General features: G+C 22.7%; 1 protein-coding gene across 1 annotated transcript; it reads right to left on the reverse strand.

Moving 5' to 3' along the window:
- Positions 1-206: 206 nt before the first annotated feature.
- Positions 207-7,635, reverse strand: LOC128966432 (uncharacterized). Its single transcript, XM_054313283.1, has 11 exons — positions 7,620-7,635; positions 7,133-7,250; positions 6,920-7,034; positions 6,740-6,838; positions 6,608-6,638; positions 4,653-4,789; positions 4,144-4,286; positions 1,890-2,148; positions 1,556-1,705; positions 1,175-1,310; positions 207-280 (listed from the first exon to the last, which is right to left on the reverse strand). The coding sequence occupies exons 1-11, from the start codon at positions 7,633-7,635 to the stop codon at positions 207-209; spliced, it is 1,278 nt and encodes a 425-aa protein (XP_054169258.1).
- Between the last annotated feature and the right edge of the window lie 10,884 nt (positions 7,636-18,519).

An 18,519-nucleotide genomic window follows, 5' to 3' on the forward strand; every position in this document is an offset into this window, starting at 1 on the left:
TTTTTTTATTCATTTATATGTTTTTATGGCAATGAATGGGTGTTAATGTTGAGACCACTTGTGATAAATGATGAGTGCATTTGAGGGCACGTGTTATATAATATCTGTTGCATAATACATGTCTCTTGTTATCCAATTGTTGAAAAATTATTTTTTATGCAAAAACTACAYAATTTGTTAACAATTTCTGCTTTTAAGTCCAACCATTAGATAGAGTTAATCCATGCGACTGTAGTATAGTAGAGAAAGGCACCAAAAGCTATGCGTCCAAATGCCATACCTATCCGTTATTAACATATCAATTATATTTTATATATAATTTGTGTTCAAACTTATTAAAGTGTTTATAATAGTTCAAGAATTAATAAATGTTATATATTTTGTGTCTATTGATTTATATAAAGTATAGTACTATTAATTTAGTAATAGATCTATATTATATACAGTAATATATCATATACAGTATATAATGTATAGTATTGTATATTGTGGTTCTCATAATTAATTAAACCATAAAATGTAGTTAATATGATATATACGATAAGTTGTGTGAGCAATATATTACCCATTAATATAAATATTTGCTCTAATGATAGTAATACTATACTATTATATCATAGTATAGTCAAAGATAATATTAAAGATAATACATTACACTATCAATATTTTTGTCAATAATTTATATTATATAAACTATAAATTGAATAACATATAAAGTACTTGTCATATACAATATTTATTTTCTATAGATTTCTATTTATAATAAAAAATATTTACTTTTGTTAATATCAGTGCAGATTATAAAAGTTTTAATTTAAATAAAATTCTCACTTAAAATCACTAAAATGTTTAAAAACAAACTATAAATGTGTTTATACGTTAAAACATAAATTTTCTAACATTTTTTCTAATTTTACAGAAATAAAATATAAAAATTTATTCTGTAATTAATAATTTTAACTATAAATTTATATAAAAGGTAGTGATTTTATGTTAACGTGTTCTCAATGTTTGAACAGATGTCTGTTTTTTTGCTATAATTTTAAAAATAATTTTTTTAAAAACAAATTTTAATATTGTATTGTATAAGAGATATATAACGATAATAATGATAATAATGTTATTGCAAATGTTTTGATAATCTATGGTGGAAAGGGAGATAAAGATGACATACCAATGATATTGGCATCGGAGGCAAATAAGAGAGAGCTCTGTCTTCCGCGTGAAAACAGTGTCAGTTCCGTACTGTCGGTGCTAATAATGGTCGCATGAGTGGCACTACATCTTAGTCTTAGTTTACCGTCAGATGTCTGTAAAAATACGTCAAACAATATCTAGTGTTAGGCTTTTAGTTATTTAATAGGATAGAGGTTTAAATACAAATGTATTATATTTGTGTTTTGGATATTTCTAACAAATATTATAGAATAACATTATATACTGTAGTGTATTAAAGAGTAAAAGTGTAAAATGTTGTAATGATTTTTTTCGATGAAAAAATATTATACAGTATTGATAGTGTGTTGACCTATAATATGATAAATACTTGTGACACCTGATAGTGCTCTTTAGTGATTTGAAAGCGTAATCCCAAAACAGATCCTCTCCTATGATCATCAAAGTGGGCAAAGTTGTCATAAATAGTTGAACTAAATTTTATTTTATCGTTGACTTTGCTGTAAATTATTAGTTGACTGTTCAGTATCTGACATATAAATAGAATAAAAATATAATACTGTATATAAAATACAAAAATTATTATTGATTACAACAAAACACAATGAAAAAAGTTTAACTTATAAAAAATAAGTCAAACAACACTTTCATAAAAAAACAATATTGAAAATAAAGTAAAACAAATGATTCATAAAACTGTTTGCAAATAATACATCTTTTCCATTGATGGACCACTCGAGCAGTGGTGGAGGCCATGTGCCCGACGTCGAGGAACAGTTCAAATCAACAATATCTCCAATACTGTATCTATTGCTGTGGCCATCAATTTTTGGTGGACTGTAATGATGTCCAAGAGATTCATAGTCGCCCTCAGTTTGTTGAACGCCCTGTTTATCAGCAAACCTCCCGTGTTCTTCAATAACCAACTCCTCAAAGTTGACACCATATATCTGTGTCATAATTGATGAGCACCTAAATAATGATATAAATCAATATATTTAAAATTTGTTTAACAATTGTTTGCATTACTTTATTGGTTTTACTATAATCGACTAAAATAATAATGTATTTGTAATCACTTTACTATATAATTATAGAAGAAGTCAATAAAAGTGAGTAAAAAGTCAATCATTTGTATTATAGGTGTTGTCATATTTGTTGTGACATTTCTTATAACTATTTCTATTAAATACAAAAGTATTTTCTTTATACTTATTTTGTTGTAAATCGATATAACATGTGTTATGCATTAAATTATAGTTTGATTTTCATCTATTTATTTGTGAGGACGAACTATACCATAACATTAAATCAGTCAATGATTTTATTTTATTTGTTAGCCAATACTTTTGTTTGCATCGATTGATTTTTATTTAGCATTTCTCATCTAATATTATATATATATATATATATATATATATATATATATATATATATATATATATATATGGTATTGGCATAAATTTCATTAATTTATTTAAATTAATTGCATTCACAAAACAGTAGTTTATTGTTTGGCATGTGATGCGTGCAAAAGCTTTATTTGCAATGCAGTTGTATTGCGTACTGTATATCGATATGTGATATAAGTGACTATATATTGTATATGCATTACTAGATAAATATTGTGATATACTGTACACAATAATGTATAATATAGTTTCAACTTATTTATAATAATAATGTCTATAATTAATAAACTTTATATGACTTATTAATAAAAACCATAAATAATGAAAATGAGATAATAATGGACTGTTTTTTCCTCGAAATATAATAATAACTATAATAAATTACATATTCATATTTTATCAAAATGCATATTCATATTTAATATAATAAAACTTTTTAAATAGTATTTTAAATAAATTTGAAATTACAATAAATTTTTAATAATAATAAATAAATAACTAAAAATATAAATTATCAATATATTAAATTTATAAGATTTAAATAATTTTATAACTATTTTATGAAACACGATTYYCATTCCCAATAGTTATGCCAATAGTGGTACTGTAAATGCATTAAGTTTTAGTAATACATGAGATCTTAATATGAGTTTTGGTCAATAAATATATTTTTAGTTTAGTTGAAAATATATAAACTCTGTCTGACTATAAGTTTGATAATAAATRAATAAAATATATTTAAAAAATAAGTTTAAATTTTTGCATAATTTCTTACTTAAAAGTTATTGCATTTGAAGACTGTATTTTGAATATATTTTCATAAATTTGATATTTATATCTTAATGGATATATTTTTTTAAAAATGTTTATTTAATGTTAATCAGCAATAATTTGTGAAATTATTATGAAAATCGATCTATAGATTACATTTAAATACATATAATTTTTAAAATATATTTGACAAAGTTTTTATTAAACCAATATTAATTTAAGCAACAAATTATCTTATTTTATAACACAAATATTTTGAGATAAATAAATAAATATGACTTTAAAATTATATTTATATATTTATTCTGATTAAATAATAGTATTATATAATTTACTATACGTTAATTTTATATAACGTTTTTGTCAAATTTTGAAAAAATTAGTTTTATTTATTAACTTTCATATACTAACCAATTGTCCACACATTTACCACTAATGATTATAACATAATTATGTAACGATTTATAATTTAATGATTTTATTTTAGTTATTTCTGTCTATTTTCAAATAAAACTAAATTTATAAAAAAAATTGTGGATAGTTTAAAGTTGAAATTATTTGGACAAATAAAAAATAAAATGATAAAATATTTATTTGATAAAATAAATGTTTGAGTATGGGTTTGAATTATTATTATATTTATATTAAATATATTTTTTATAGAGAAAGAAAAAAATAAAAACAGTCGTTCATTGTGTATATAAAGACAATGTTTAGTATTTAGAAAAATATTGTATAGTGTTTGTAGTGTTTATAGTGTTTTATCCATTAGTGATGGCAATACCTTAATGCCAAAACTCCATTARACAAATGGTTGTCATTAGATAACAATAAGAGGCTAATGGTCTGACTCGAGGACATGAGTCCATCGGATGAGTAGTCGATATCCGGACGACTTAAGTTGATTCGCGGCTCGTTTCCCAAAACCTTTCAAAAATATACAAAAAAACATAGTTTATAACAATTTAATTAAATAAAACCCAAACATAAATAAATAAAAGTGAGTACTTTAAAAAAAATTACATAAAACAAGCATTAACATTTTTTGCAAATAGCAATATCAATAAAATTGAATGTTTATTCATAAAATATATGATTATTGCAAAACGTGTTTGATTTTTAATGTGATTATCGTTAGATGCAATTGTAATATAACTTAGTGATGGTTTGGGTTTAGTATGATACTAAAATACATTATATCCAAAATACAGGTATATAATGTATATATACCGTAAATAGTATATTGAATATACAATTATTTATATATATAATTTATAATGAATTTAATCATACTCTATGACCGTTAACAAACCAACCCAATATCTGGATCGGTTTAGACGGGGCCGACACACACGTCAAGTTAAGGCCCTCCTTAGCCAACTTGTACTCCGCTTTGGATCCAATTATTTGAATGCCTCGCTCTGGCGGTACTGAAATATATTGAGATGAATGACATATTAAATTGGATTCAATTGAATATATATAGTGATTATAATAACAGTTAAAATGTGTTTTACAAGCAAAACCTTAATTCAATTTCTGACTCTAATCTTTGCAAAAAAAATCTTATTTTGCTCTTAAGCTATAAAAATACGGCAAACAAATAAAGTCATACCGAAAACAAAAATCAATGAAATACTTTTTAATTATTAATATGTCTGTGGTTTACCCGTTAATGAATAAATACGAGAGAGAGAGAGAGAGAGAGAGAGAGAGAGAGAGAGAGAGAGAGAGAGAGAGAGAGAGAGAGAGAGAGAGAGAGAGAGAGAGAGAGAGAGAGAGAGAGAGAGAGAGAGAGAGAGAGAGAGAGAGAGAGATAGGACTAGATGTTCACTTTTTTGTTAATATTAAATAGTTTTCATTGCATACAAATATTCATTGAGTGTATAGAAAAAAATTTAATATTTCAAAAGCAAAACAAAAAATAGTGTTTTACTATATTTGCTTTTATATGACTTTTGATGTTTTCTTTAAGAGCCAACAAATGTTTGCCTTTAAAATATTGACAAATTGATGTTATTTTTAATGTTATGTATTGATATTTACATTTTAAAATGTTTTAATGACTTAATATTTGTTTAATTAAACAAATAATGTTATTTACGTAAAGCTTATTTATACAAATTTAAACAAATATTTTTACATTCAGATAAATTGTCAAATAAAATATATAGTAGCATAAAATTTATTTTAATATTTATTTTGATCAAACACTGTCATATTTAGCATAAATTTCAAAATTTTTAAAATACTTAATATCATATAAAATGCATTGAATCACAAATTGATTTAAAATATGTTTTAAGATATAAAGCTAAAAGTCATGAAAGACATTCAATTATTTATAAAGTTATAGCAAATAATTCACTGAATATGTCATATGAAGTCAGAACTTTCATGAAATATTTTAGGCAATGATATATTGACTAACAAAATCATATATAATATTCAAATTTGTTATAAATATTTCATAAAATAAATTAAATCAAAACTCAAAATTTATTCAAGGATAAAAAAATTTCTCACTTTTTTTTACTTATATATTAACCAATTGTTTTCTCTAATAAACACTAATAATAAAATATATATGTTATATATATATATATATATTATAAGTAGTAGTATTATAATATTACTTTTGTTATCTAATTGTATGGCAAAGTTTGAAAGAGTATTACTTTTATCTTAATTTTAAAAACTTTTCTTTTTATTGTGTTTTTGGCACAAATTTAATGAGAGATTTTCTTATGTATTTTATTTTTATACAATTTTATTGAACGATTGATACTATGAATATATTGTATAAATTTTATAAACTCTGTCTGTCTGTCTGTCTGTCTGTCTGTCTGTCTGTCTGTCTGTCTGTCTGTTTGTCTGTCTGTTTGTCTGTCTCTTTCCCTCTCATTTTCTCTACATTTACATCTTTATCATAAAAGAATTATATTATTTGAATTATATTTTAGATAAGAAATGAAAAATAGTTTTCTCTATTGAATAGTCTTTATTCAAATTACTAAATATGCAATAATAATATAACTAATTTGGTTTCTATATACTATACTAAGTACAGTAATATATTATATATAACATTGTTTATAAAAATATAGTGAATATAATATTATATTATTATTATTATTATCATTTTGTTTGGAAACATAAGTTGAGAAAATATAAAATATGAGCAAAGAATAGAAAAAATATTTGTTATTATCTGTTATTAAGAAAGCAATCAATTGATACAAACATACCGTATATTCTCATATCTTTGAGTCGTTTTACCTGAAAATATATTAAACAAAAGGATTGTCGACAAGAATTTGATAAATTTTTTTATTAAAATTGATTGCTAAGGAAGACATGGGGCGTAACACAAGACATACCGAATTGAATGTAGTGGTCGACACTTCAGCCATATATGTGCCCTCAGTATTCAGATCTGTCGTCTCTAACAATACATGCGTTGAATTGGATTTTGATAACTGTTTCATAAAACAACCAAAAACAACATTTGTTAAATGTATAGTCATTATAAAAAGTAATGGTACCCATTGCACACATACATCAACATAAATGCCCACTTGACCATAAAATTTATGATAGTCATCACTTGATCCAAACGCTTGATCCATCACTGGCTCATTCATGTATCGATAAAACTCTATATTATTTTTATACCTATTTAAAATTTAATTAATTTTCATTACTATAAGTGTAACTTAAAACTATTAATAGGTTTACTAAATTATTATATTTAATTACACAAAATGTATTACCATTTAACAGAGTATAGTGAATCATCTTCTAAGTTGTAATCACAGCGCAACCAAACGGGTTCACCGTATTTGATAATTGAAGGGATGTCCAGATGAAGATGCAGTGTAAATGTCCGGCCTATGAATAAGTAAAGTGTAGATAAAATTAGATTTAATACCAAAATATAATTGAATGAATAAATGATTGATTGATTGGCAAAACTCTCAAATAATATGTTTGACGAMCCAAACTAAAAAACAAAATGTAATGTCAACCATACTGTCTATAATAATAATATATATACAGTATTTTTATATTAAAAATGTAAATTATAATAAAGATTACAAGTCTGTAGAGAGTTAGTCTCTAATATGTTTGTTATGTCTAATGTGTTATGTATTGCGTGTAGTATTGGATGAGACAATAAAAGGATAAAGTCGTGAGTTGTTCTCAAGTATTAATATTTGTAGACAACTGACGACTCATTTGTGGCCATACCATACATACCATCATATCTATACATATGGATTATACTTTAGCCTTATGTAACATAAGTTATGTTAGATATAAGATTTGTATTGTCACGCGATATACAAATATTGTATCAATTGACTGAATGGACATTATTTGTCCAATTCATAGACAGTTATAGTGTTGTCATTAATAGAGAAACGTATGGTTAGAGGGTCTGACATACAAAGCAATTGTCGGTTTGTTTCAAATTAATGTCTCAAACAATATAATATTATGTCTCGTTTGAGACACTGATTTGAGACTATAAAAGACATTTTTAATCAATTTTTGATTAATCAATAAATTTATTGCTAATAATAACGAAATCTTTATTATTATTAACTGTTATCTCTCTCTCTCTCTCTCTCTCTCTCTCTCTCTCTCTCTCTCTCTCTCTCTCTCTCTCTCTCTCTCTTTCTCTCTCTATTAATATATATCTACAGAATCTTAACAATTATTTTTATGTAATGACTTTTAAATTCATTTATTCATATACTTTAATATTAGATAAGATAATAAATTAAATTTTATATATTTTGTGAATATCATATTTGATATGATGTGTAAAAATATTTTTTTTGAGTTCTATAATATTATATCATTGTTTTTGTTAGCAAAAAAAATAATTGCATGTTATGTTTAATGACATAAAAATTAATTTCAAACATTCCTTAAGTATTTTTTTATATACTGTACATGTATTTAGTGTATACTACAGTATAGATGTACAGTATTTGATATTTCAATTTAATATATGACATAATATTATAGGATTTTAATGGTTTACAAAGTATGAGAATATCAGTCATTTATGAAATATTGATGTCTTCAATATTAATAATATCGCATATTTTTTGCATGATTTTGCATTAATATAATTATTGTATGTAATATAAGGTATAGCTGTATAATAATATACTATATACTGTATAATTAATTATTATTTAACTATATTTAACTATTAATAGCATAGTTTTTTTTGAGTAGCTTAGCTACCTTAACTTAGTTCACAAAACGCTTTCAAATAACTACTAATTGAAAATATTTAATTTATATTACAATAAGATTAAGAAATATTTTGAATACATTTGGATGGCATTCGTATAATTTAATTGACAATATTGTCTTAAACTAACAGCTTTTGACTGTTTTTGATTGAATGTACAATCAATATGTGGTGGAGAGTGTGTATAGTATTATAATTGTTTGCGTGTTTATCTGTCTGTATGACTGTCTCTCAATGTGTTCACTGACACGAAATACCATAAGAGGACGACAAATATTAAATGATAAAATTGGGACATAAAATAGTAAACCATTTTCATCAACATATTTTTGTTATTAAATCATTGGATAATTTTGTAAATAATATAATTTTAGTTTACCAAATAATTCATATTAACGCTAAAACTTAAAATCTAGTAATTAGTTAATTTTGTTGTTAAAATTAGAAATTAGTTAATACAAAATAAAATGATTTATACGACAATTCGTATAACTTGTTTATTCAAAATCATTTTAAAACTTCTCTAAATATAAGTCATCTTATTTGAAGATAGTATCTAAACTTAATACACTATTTAAAAGTCACTCAATGTTTGTATGTAATACTGTATATTGCAATATATGATATATACTGTACTACAGTATGTTAAGTGTTAAACACTACACTGTAATGTATATTATATTTGCGTGAAAGTTTTGTTTGGTTGTATCGAATAATTAATTGCCGGGAATTTACTTAATTTAAGAAATCAATAGAAAATTGTTTGTTTTTTAAATTTTTGTATGAGTTGTTTAATAACTGAAAGTCTGCTGTTTTAAAACGTGAAAATTTCATGTATTTTACTTTATTTTCAAATATTGCAACTAAACCTCTAATAATTCAACAATTCTATAATCATATGATTTCTATAGTGTGTGACTTCTCATTATCCAAACAACCAAAATAGCAAACCATCAATAAAATCAAATATTTGTCATTTCAAACATTTTTTATTTTATAAATTTTGTTATTTTGAAATTAAACAGGGAATTTACAAATTGACATTTTCAACATTTCCAACGCTACATACACTAAGCATGACATATACTGTAACTTTAAAACAAATTGGAAAATTGCTAACAAAACCAATGTATCGATGATTGAATGATGTATAACATCTAAAATATTTTCACTGAAAAATGCCTACAAATACTRTACAAACTAAATATACAATGTTTTTCTCGGAACAAATATGTTATCTTTAAAAGCAATTGTAAATATCAATTGACAAAACTTTGTGTTGTACTGTAAAACATTACTGAAACAAAATATCAAATAACAAAATAAATGTCTATCATTTTGCTATCATCTGATTACTACAAAACACATATAAACTTGCAATTTATTTTTATGAAAGTTTTATTTCATATTCAAAATATAAAACAAATTGTAATTTATTATAAAAATAGAAAAATATTATATTTTATGTTTAGATTATTTATTAAGCGAAATACATGTATTATTGTGTAACTTAACAATGCTAACAAAAAAATATGTGCAAAAAACTTATCATTTACAAAAATTTCAATAGTAATAATAAACTATATAATAAACGTATAGTACATACAATATATATATAGTTTATATTTTAATAATACTTATATCTATATAAATATAAGGATTAAAAAGCAATGAAAATTTATTTGCCATAAAAATCTATATACAATATTTTGGTTCATTAGTCTTTGAAAATTCTAACAGTTTTTTGCGTAAAATTTTCCAAATAACAAAAAAAAGTATCATTAATATTGCTTAGAATTAAATTATTAAAATTTATAAGAATTGTTTCATTTTAAAAAAACAAAATTAAATATATTTTCCAATGCGATACTATTTATAACAATTTATAGATTCATTGATTGAACACAAATGCAATAATGCATAATAATTGATGGTTTGATGCATTTTGACATACTTTAAACAATAATGTTTTTTCGCTGTTTTGCTTTTACTGTAAAAAACATAAGATATCAACAAAATATTTGGGACTTATTTTGCTTTAAAGATTAAAGTTATGTAAAAAAGAGATATTCATAACATATTTTTTAATAAAATGACAAATATATACAACAGAATCATACAAAAGTACATTTGATATATATATATATACACGATATGTATTATACTATATAAAAGTATTGTTATAAAGTTAGATATTTAAAAAATATAGAAATGCGAGTCACATAAGTTTGTAAAGTTTATACAATATTGTTGGTTGTATTCAAACAAATTATTATAAAAGGTTGAAAAGGAAATTTGGTTTACTTTTGAAAAAACATATTTTGAAAAATAAATATTCGCTTTATTGATAAATCTTATAAAAACTCAGTGATCTTTTGAAAAGTCATTCATCATATTTATATGTTTTCATCAGAATTTATGAATTTATGATGTTTTCATTAAATAAAACAACAATATTATGAATTGTTTTAAAAGAAAATAACTATTAGTATATATTAATTAAAATAATATTTCTTTTTATTGATATTCAACTGTATTGTATATTTAAATTCTACTACTTAGTTAAATTAAAGATAATTTACAAAATGATAGATTACAAATGTGGTTAATTAATATTATTTTATAGAATAATTAACTTGTAAAACATTATCAAATATAATAATTTCTACTACTATATCATGTTTGTAATCAAGTTTTTATTAAATTTGGACATTTATTCTCATTAAGTGTCGTTTATATGACTGCTGGTCTAAAATATTAGAAAAAAATATTAACAGAATATTATATTTATTATACTATCTATAAATTTTTCAATACTCTCTCTCTCTCTCTCTCTCTCTCTCTCTCTCTCTCTCATAGACTTTGCTTATATTGACAGCCCTGTGCTGTGAATATATATATATAACAATACATATTCAGAAAACAGTGCACGAAATATAACATAAATATTTCGCGACTCGAATATTAAAATAAGTAAATGTAATATAAGTTTGTTGTTATGTCTATACGTCTATACATTTAATTTATATATGATTTTGAAAGGACCCATCATTTTCTGGTATCTCAGCTATTAGTAGTGTTACTTAGGGTTTGACTCACAATCCTATACTATCCTATGACATAGGCTTAAAATTAGATAATATTATGTAAGCGTTTATTCGCTGTCAATCATTAATGCATTAGACATCTAGTAATGTTTTTTGTCTCATAAAAATTTTTATTTTAATTAATCCTCAGTTTATAAATTATTGATAAAAACATTGAGTGATATATACTATATTCTTATCTTATGTCATWTAAACGCTAAAAAGCTATCAAATKAAAAAAGTTATYAAAAACTTTTTCATAGTCATCAGTTTGTTGACTTCATTATTTTTAATGATAATTAATACAATCAAAACTAAACTTTTGAATTTTTGTTGAATTTTCAAACAATATGCAATATACCGGTAGTTAATACACAATATACAAAATATTTAATACAATATACTTTTTTATGTTTTTATTGTATTGTACAGTATATAAGAAACAATAAAATGTGAATTGTATGCAAATGATGGACTTTTTAGCATTGAAATAATATGTATATTTCAGCCATCATTCCATCGATTAATAAATAGTTTTTTATGGTTAACCATAACTGTTGTTTCAAATATCTAATAAACTCTATTTCTTTCTCATTGAAAGACCAGTAAATCATAAGTTGATACCTCATAGAAGTGACTGTTTTGTCCATTGACTGTGAAATATGACTAAAAACAAAGCACTGAAATCGTTGATAATATTTATTATTCAATTGATATTCGGTTCACTTTTCAAATAATAATATTCACCAAAAAAAAGATAAGAAATATTGAATGAAAGTAACAAAATTGAAAATAAATATCAACCATAAGATAGCCGTTATAGAAAAATATGATATATTAATGTTGTGGTGTTAGCCACAAATCATAATAAAATTGAAAGGAAATATTGAATCTCTCACTAAAACCAAGTTTTAATCAAATGATGAGTTATATATATATATATATATATATATATAGTATGTTATCCATCGTCTATAACCTAAAAATAAATTCCGAAAAAATTCATTATAAAACAGCGGGAATCAAATACATATTGTATTCATTATATACATTGAATTTCATTTTATATAATACAATATTTTCTTAACAACTCGTTATAACTCATAATACAATTACTTTAATGTTGTTATCAAAGAATTTATTATTAATTTATTTTTTTTGGCTAAAAAATATAATGGAAACCAAACATTATTGTTGTACTGAAATAATGATTTTTCAAAATATTTTTTTTCTCTACACAACACTTTCTCTATTGAATTGTATATTCATTGATTAAAGACTATTAATCTTTTGACTAATAGCTATGGTTTAACTACACTTTAGTTAAAGTATAGCCATTATATACATGTAGTATAAGGAGATCCATGTGCTTATAATACACATGTGCTCTCTTGAATCAAACTTTAGTGTATATATTGAATAAAACTATAGGCCATTCTTTATAATGAATTTCATTGTTGATGTAATAAACGGTATGGTATGGTGTGGTGTAAACACACTTACATATATAGCTCTTATACAATATAATGTATATGAACTTAATATTATAGCAAACATTAAGCTCAGGGATACGTCAATTGAGTAATAAATGGTTGCAAAAGCCATTATAAGAGTCCAGTGAGGGTGTGGAAGGGGGTCGCTATAAATGGAGGCACTGTTGGCCCCAATCGGTGTTTCACCTGAAATGCATTTCTGGATCAGACATATAGCTTAGCCATCAGTTGTTAGGATCAATACACAGTCTTCAACTTTATTTGCCATTCATGTCTCACTAATCGTCACATTTCCTCTATTTTTGCACAAATAATATAATATAATAATTTGTTTTTCAGACATAAATTGAGCCAATATTATATCTTTATGAATCATATTGATATATATATATATATATTGTAAATCAAAATATTTGTTCACTATAAATATTAATAAATATTAAATCAAATTATGATTATCCATATAATGTATAATAATTTATATTAATCATTCAAAAATATAATTACAAAATTCTTATTAAATATTAATAATAAAGTTGTCAATACATTTATTTCATTTGTTATAACGTCTAAAACATGCACGAAATCGGTCTATAAATTTATAATTAAAATTTTATTTTTCAATTTTTATTGTATTTCTAATATCAACAATTCAACCAATATTTATCACAAACACTTAAACTTAATATAATGATATAAAAAATTAATAATAAAGAGAGATTTAAAGTACTTTTAATTCATTTCAATCATTAAAGTACTTTCAAATCAATTGTATAATACATTTGAGTGCACGCAATCATTCACTATTATTATGCAATTTTGTATAAATATAAGTATAAACTATAATTTAAATTTTTCATCCAAATACTTAAAATTATTGAAATGGCAACGTTTGCATAAATAAAAGCTGGAAAAATTAGAAATGATAAATTTTATAATTATAATTATACAAAACGATATAAAAATATAATTTAGTAATAAATTTCAAAATGAGATTCTATTTCAATTAGTATTAACATATTCACTAAAAAATTTACATCAAAACGTTTTGAAAACTTAAATAATATAAAATACTAATTCATGCAATTCATATTTAATGTACAAATATTTGAAACTTATAAGATATATCTAACTATTTTATATAATTTTACTTTATTAATAAAATAATGATATTTTTTATTATTTATATATAATATTTTAGAATTTTAGTTTTTAACACTATTTATTTAAATATTAAAAGAAAAAAGTTTTGAAAAGTACTTTTAATTAAATATGAACTAAATTTTCAGAAATGCAAATAAATATAAAAGTAGTTTTCGTTTACCATTAATGTATATATCACTTAGTTATATCTCATATATAAAACAAGTGAACTAAATATAAATATCAAATATATTTATAATCAAATCGATATTTATTTTTTAATAATATATATTGGTGTATAATGTATTTCAAATTTAAAATATACTGTAATTGAAACTACTGTATTATTATATATTATATTGATTCTCAATATACTGTACTTATTATAATATACTGTATTTTAAATCAATTTTGTTTGTTTAAAAATAAAAATACAATAAAACGATGCTGTATAATGCGGTTACAAATACAAACTTAATTGAATAGTTTTTTTTGTAAGTTCATATTATATCATAAATTATAAACATTTAAACAAATAAATAAATAATATTTAACCATTAATTTTAGTAATTATATATATGTAATATATATACAGTATATATAACAAAAATATTATACAGTATATGATAGTTTGTTATTAAATAACATTATATTTTTATTTATGAATAATATATTCTTTTAATTAAAAAATTTTATATATTATTTTATAGTCAAAAAGCAGCAGAAAATAGAAATATTTTATATTTTAATAATAAACAAATTGAATGAATAGATATGTTTAGGACATTAAAAGATAATTTATGCATTTCTGTGAATATTTACAGCTGTGTCTTAACCATCAATAACAACAACAACAGCATAAATATCTATTGATATTTAAAACCGATATGAGTTATGATAGACATCGACAACGACAACGACAATGATAATGATAATTGTGTGCTTTTGTAACCCCAATCCAGACATTAGTATTTATATACAGTATGTTTGACCTGTCTTTCTGTCAATTGTCAGAGTTTTAAGGAGAGTTGACATTAAACATTGGTTTCATTATTACAGCAAATATTTATCACATTATACAGTATATAGTATTGTAAATATTCAGTAATACAATACTGTATATAGATTTTATGCTCAATTAATATTTTTATTGTTTTATAAATTAAATAATACCTAATAAATATCAAATAAATATTTATACTATAAAACATATAATAAATGACAATTACAACTTATTAATATAATCCGAATATTTATTTTTATAATTAAATTGGTTAATAAAATGTTAGCATATATAACTTTAGTATTAGTAATATATTAATATATTTGTTGATAATAATTTGTTTATAAATTTAATTGTACAAAAAACAATTGTTTATTAAAAAAATCAATAGTGAACTATAATATTTTGAAATGATATAATAAATCGACTTAATAGCAAAATTTAAAATTTATTTTTRTCTAAAATAATACTCATTTAACATATGAAACCATTGTCACACCAATTGTGATATTTTTTAAAACAAAATGTTAAACGTGTGTTCAAAAAATTAYAAACTAATACATTAAATAAAGTTTATTATATAAGTGTATCAAATATTTGTTAAAACATTGTTTTGCTTTTGCATTTAAAAGTTCTTTGAACTGAAAAAGTGATTGACTGTTAGATTTACTATATATTTATATGTGTCTGTGTGTGGGGGAGAAAGATATACCAGTGCTTGGGATAACTGGGAGACAAAATGCTCATATGATATGTTATACTGTATTATCAAACAAAATAATCACATTTAAAAAGGTTGTCCTAATCTTGTTGTAAGAGATGTGCTATATATTCATGTATTTGTGAGTTATGTCTAAACTATTAGATGAGTCAATGAGAGGAAAGATGAGAGCTATAGATATGGATAATATTGTACACGACATGAACAGCAAAAGCAAATGCATGTCTGTGTCAATACTAGTGACAGGCATTTCCACAGACACAGTGTTAATGTATTACAACAACAATACCTATAAGTTTATGACTGTTTCAATATATATGAGACTTTTAAATACATACACATAAATGTATATTAAAAGAGAAGGGCGTCTCTCATCACTATATCTATGGGTTATAGAGCTATAAATGTTTTGCTGTGAATACACTTTTATTGTTGAAAAGAAAATAATCATTTTCTCTAAGCACTGCATAACACGAACCATACCATTAGGCATACCAGAGATTATGCCATCCAAACCATTATTATACCTCTATATACTCACTAATTTAAGCCCTCACACAATACAAATTAAAATAAAATAAAATATCAAATGAATAATAATTAATTTAATATAAAAAATAAACTTTTTCAATGCATTAAACATTCATAAGTATTGCGCGTAAATGTTATTATGTGGGAAAAAACTTTTTTATAATTAACGAAATGTCTATTAATTCATTAATAATTTTTAATAATTAGCTTATTCAATAATTTATATATTTAGTTATAAGTAAAACAATAATACTATATACATGTTTCACATATTTAAAATGGTAATACTTAGATATTAGTTTTAAAATTACTTTTAGTTTCAAATTAGCATGTTCAATAAAAAAATATGTTGACCTAGAACCTAATTTTAACAATAATGTGGTATACTATATATGTATTGTATATTGTATAGAATTTATCCAAGGATTATCAATAGAAATTGCAATAGATTTGAATTAATATGATTAGTCAAAGTTATGTAATGAGATTACAGTTATATTACATTATAGACAGTATTGTATGGTATTGTTAGGTATAATATAAATAGAGACGAAAGACATTACAAAAGGTTTGTTTGAAGTAAAAGCAAATCAGGGATTCAATGTTGTTGTGTTCATACAAACAGACAACACAAACATATACTCTATACTTATATTGTATGTGTTATCCGACCCACCGATAGACCGATACAGTGAACCACTAAATCTGAGAAAACAACATTAATTTGCACTGAAATCTCACACATCTCATACTACTGTGAATGTTAGCTCATTTAGCCATCATATGGCACAGGGAGGCATTCACTTGTAAATAGAGGCTATAACTATCACTCGGCTTTCAATAAAACACTCCAAAAGGTTTACTTAAAAGCGATGCTCTCGTACTTAGAAAGTGTAGAAAGGGATCCAATGAAAAATTATTTGTCGTGTTTTTGGTCATAAAAACACAAAAATAGTGAAACACAATGTGTAGTACAAGTGATCGATGGCCTGATTCACGATATATATATATATATATATATATATTCAATATATATTGAAAGTCAAAACAAAATAAATTAATTTATTATTCAAAACAATTATTTGATAGATTACAATGTTATGAAATGCATGAATGACTGAAAAATGATTGTATTATATAATAATATTATGTATTCATATATTACAGTATTTTATAAATTATTAATTTTGATCTATTTTTATATATTGATTGTGACACATTCAAACCATTGTATGTTTTTCAAATAAAAATTAATGTCTTTATTGTTAATATTATTTATATAAATAAATAGCAATTTATATAATTATTTACATAAAATTTACTAATTGAATTTTATTTATTATTCAAGATTTTTTATTTTAAAATTATTTGTATTTTTATATCTGAATTAGAATATCTTAAAATTGTTTTACTAATATTGTTTGTTAAATTGTATTGCATAATATTTTTATACAAACAAAAAATAAATTGTATGCAAATTAACAAAACTTCACTTAATTATAGAAGTTTTAATGCTTTCATTTGTCTTTTATTATTAGATTGAGATTTTAAAAAGCAGTTAATACACTGTTAATTATGCTAATTACCGGTAAATGAAAAAATAGAAATTAGATTTTTAATGTTATAATAAAATGTAATTACATGTCTATATCTACATTATAAAAGCAAAACAAAAAAAGTATGATTGAATAGTAATTGTATTTTAAATTCAATTCATTATCTAACAAAAAAAGAGATGAGTTTATAAGAGTTTGCAAATACATAATATTATTTATCTATATATCTAATATATATATTATAAAGTATATCCCATATCAAAATTTTTATATATATATATATTTATATCTAGATTATTCAATAAGCTCTTTATATTACTTTATATAAATAATAATAAATATAATAGTAATAAGA

This window comes from Oppia nitens, unplaced genomic scaffold, assembly GCF_028296485.1.
Source record: "Oppia nitens isolate AA-2021 unplaced genomic scaffold, nextdenovo-longstitch-racon4-pilon3 scaffold1_pilon_pilon_pilon, whole genome shotgun sequence".
Taxonomy (NCBI): domain Eukaryota; kingdom Metazoa; phylum Arthropoda; class Arachnida; order Sarcoptiformes; family Oppiidae; genus Oppia; species Oppia nitens.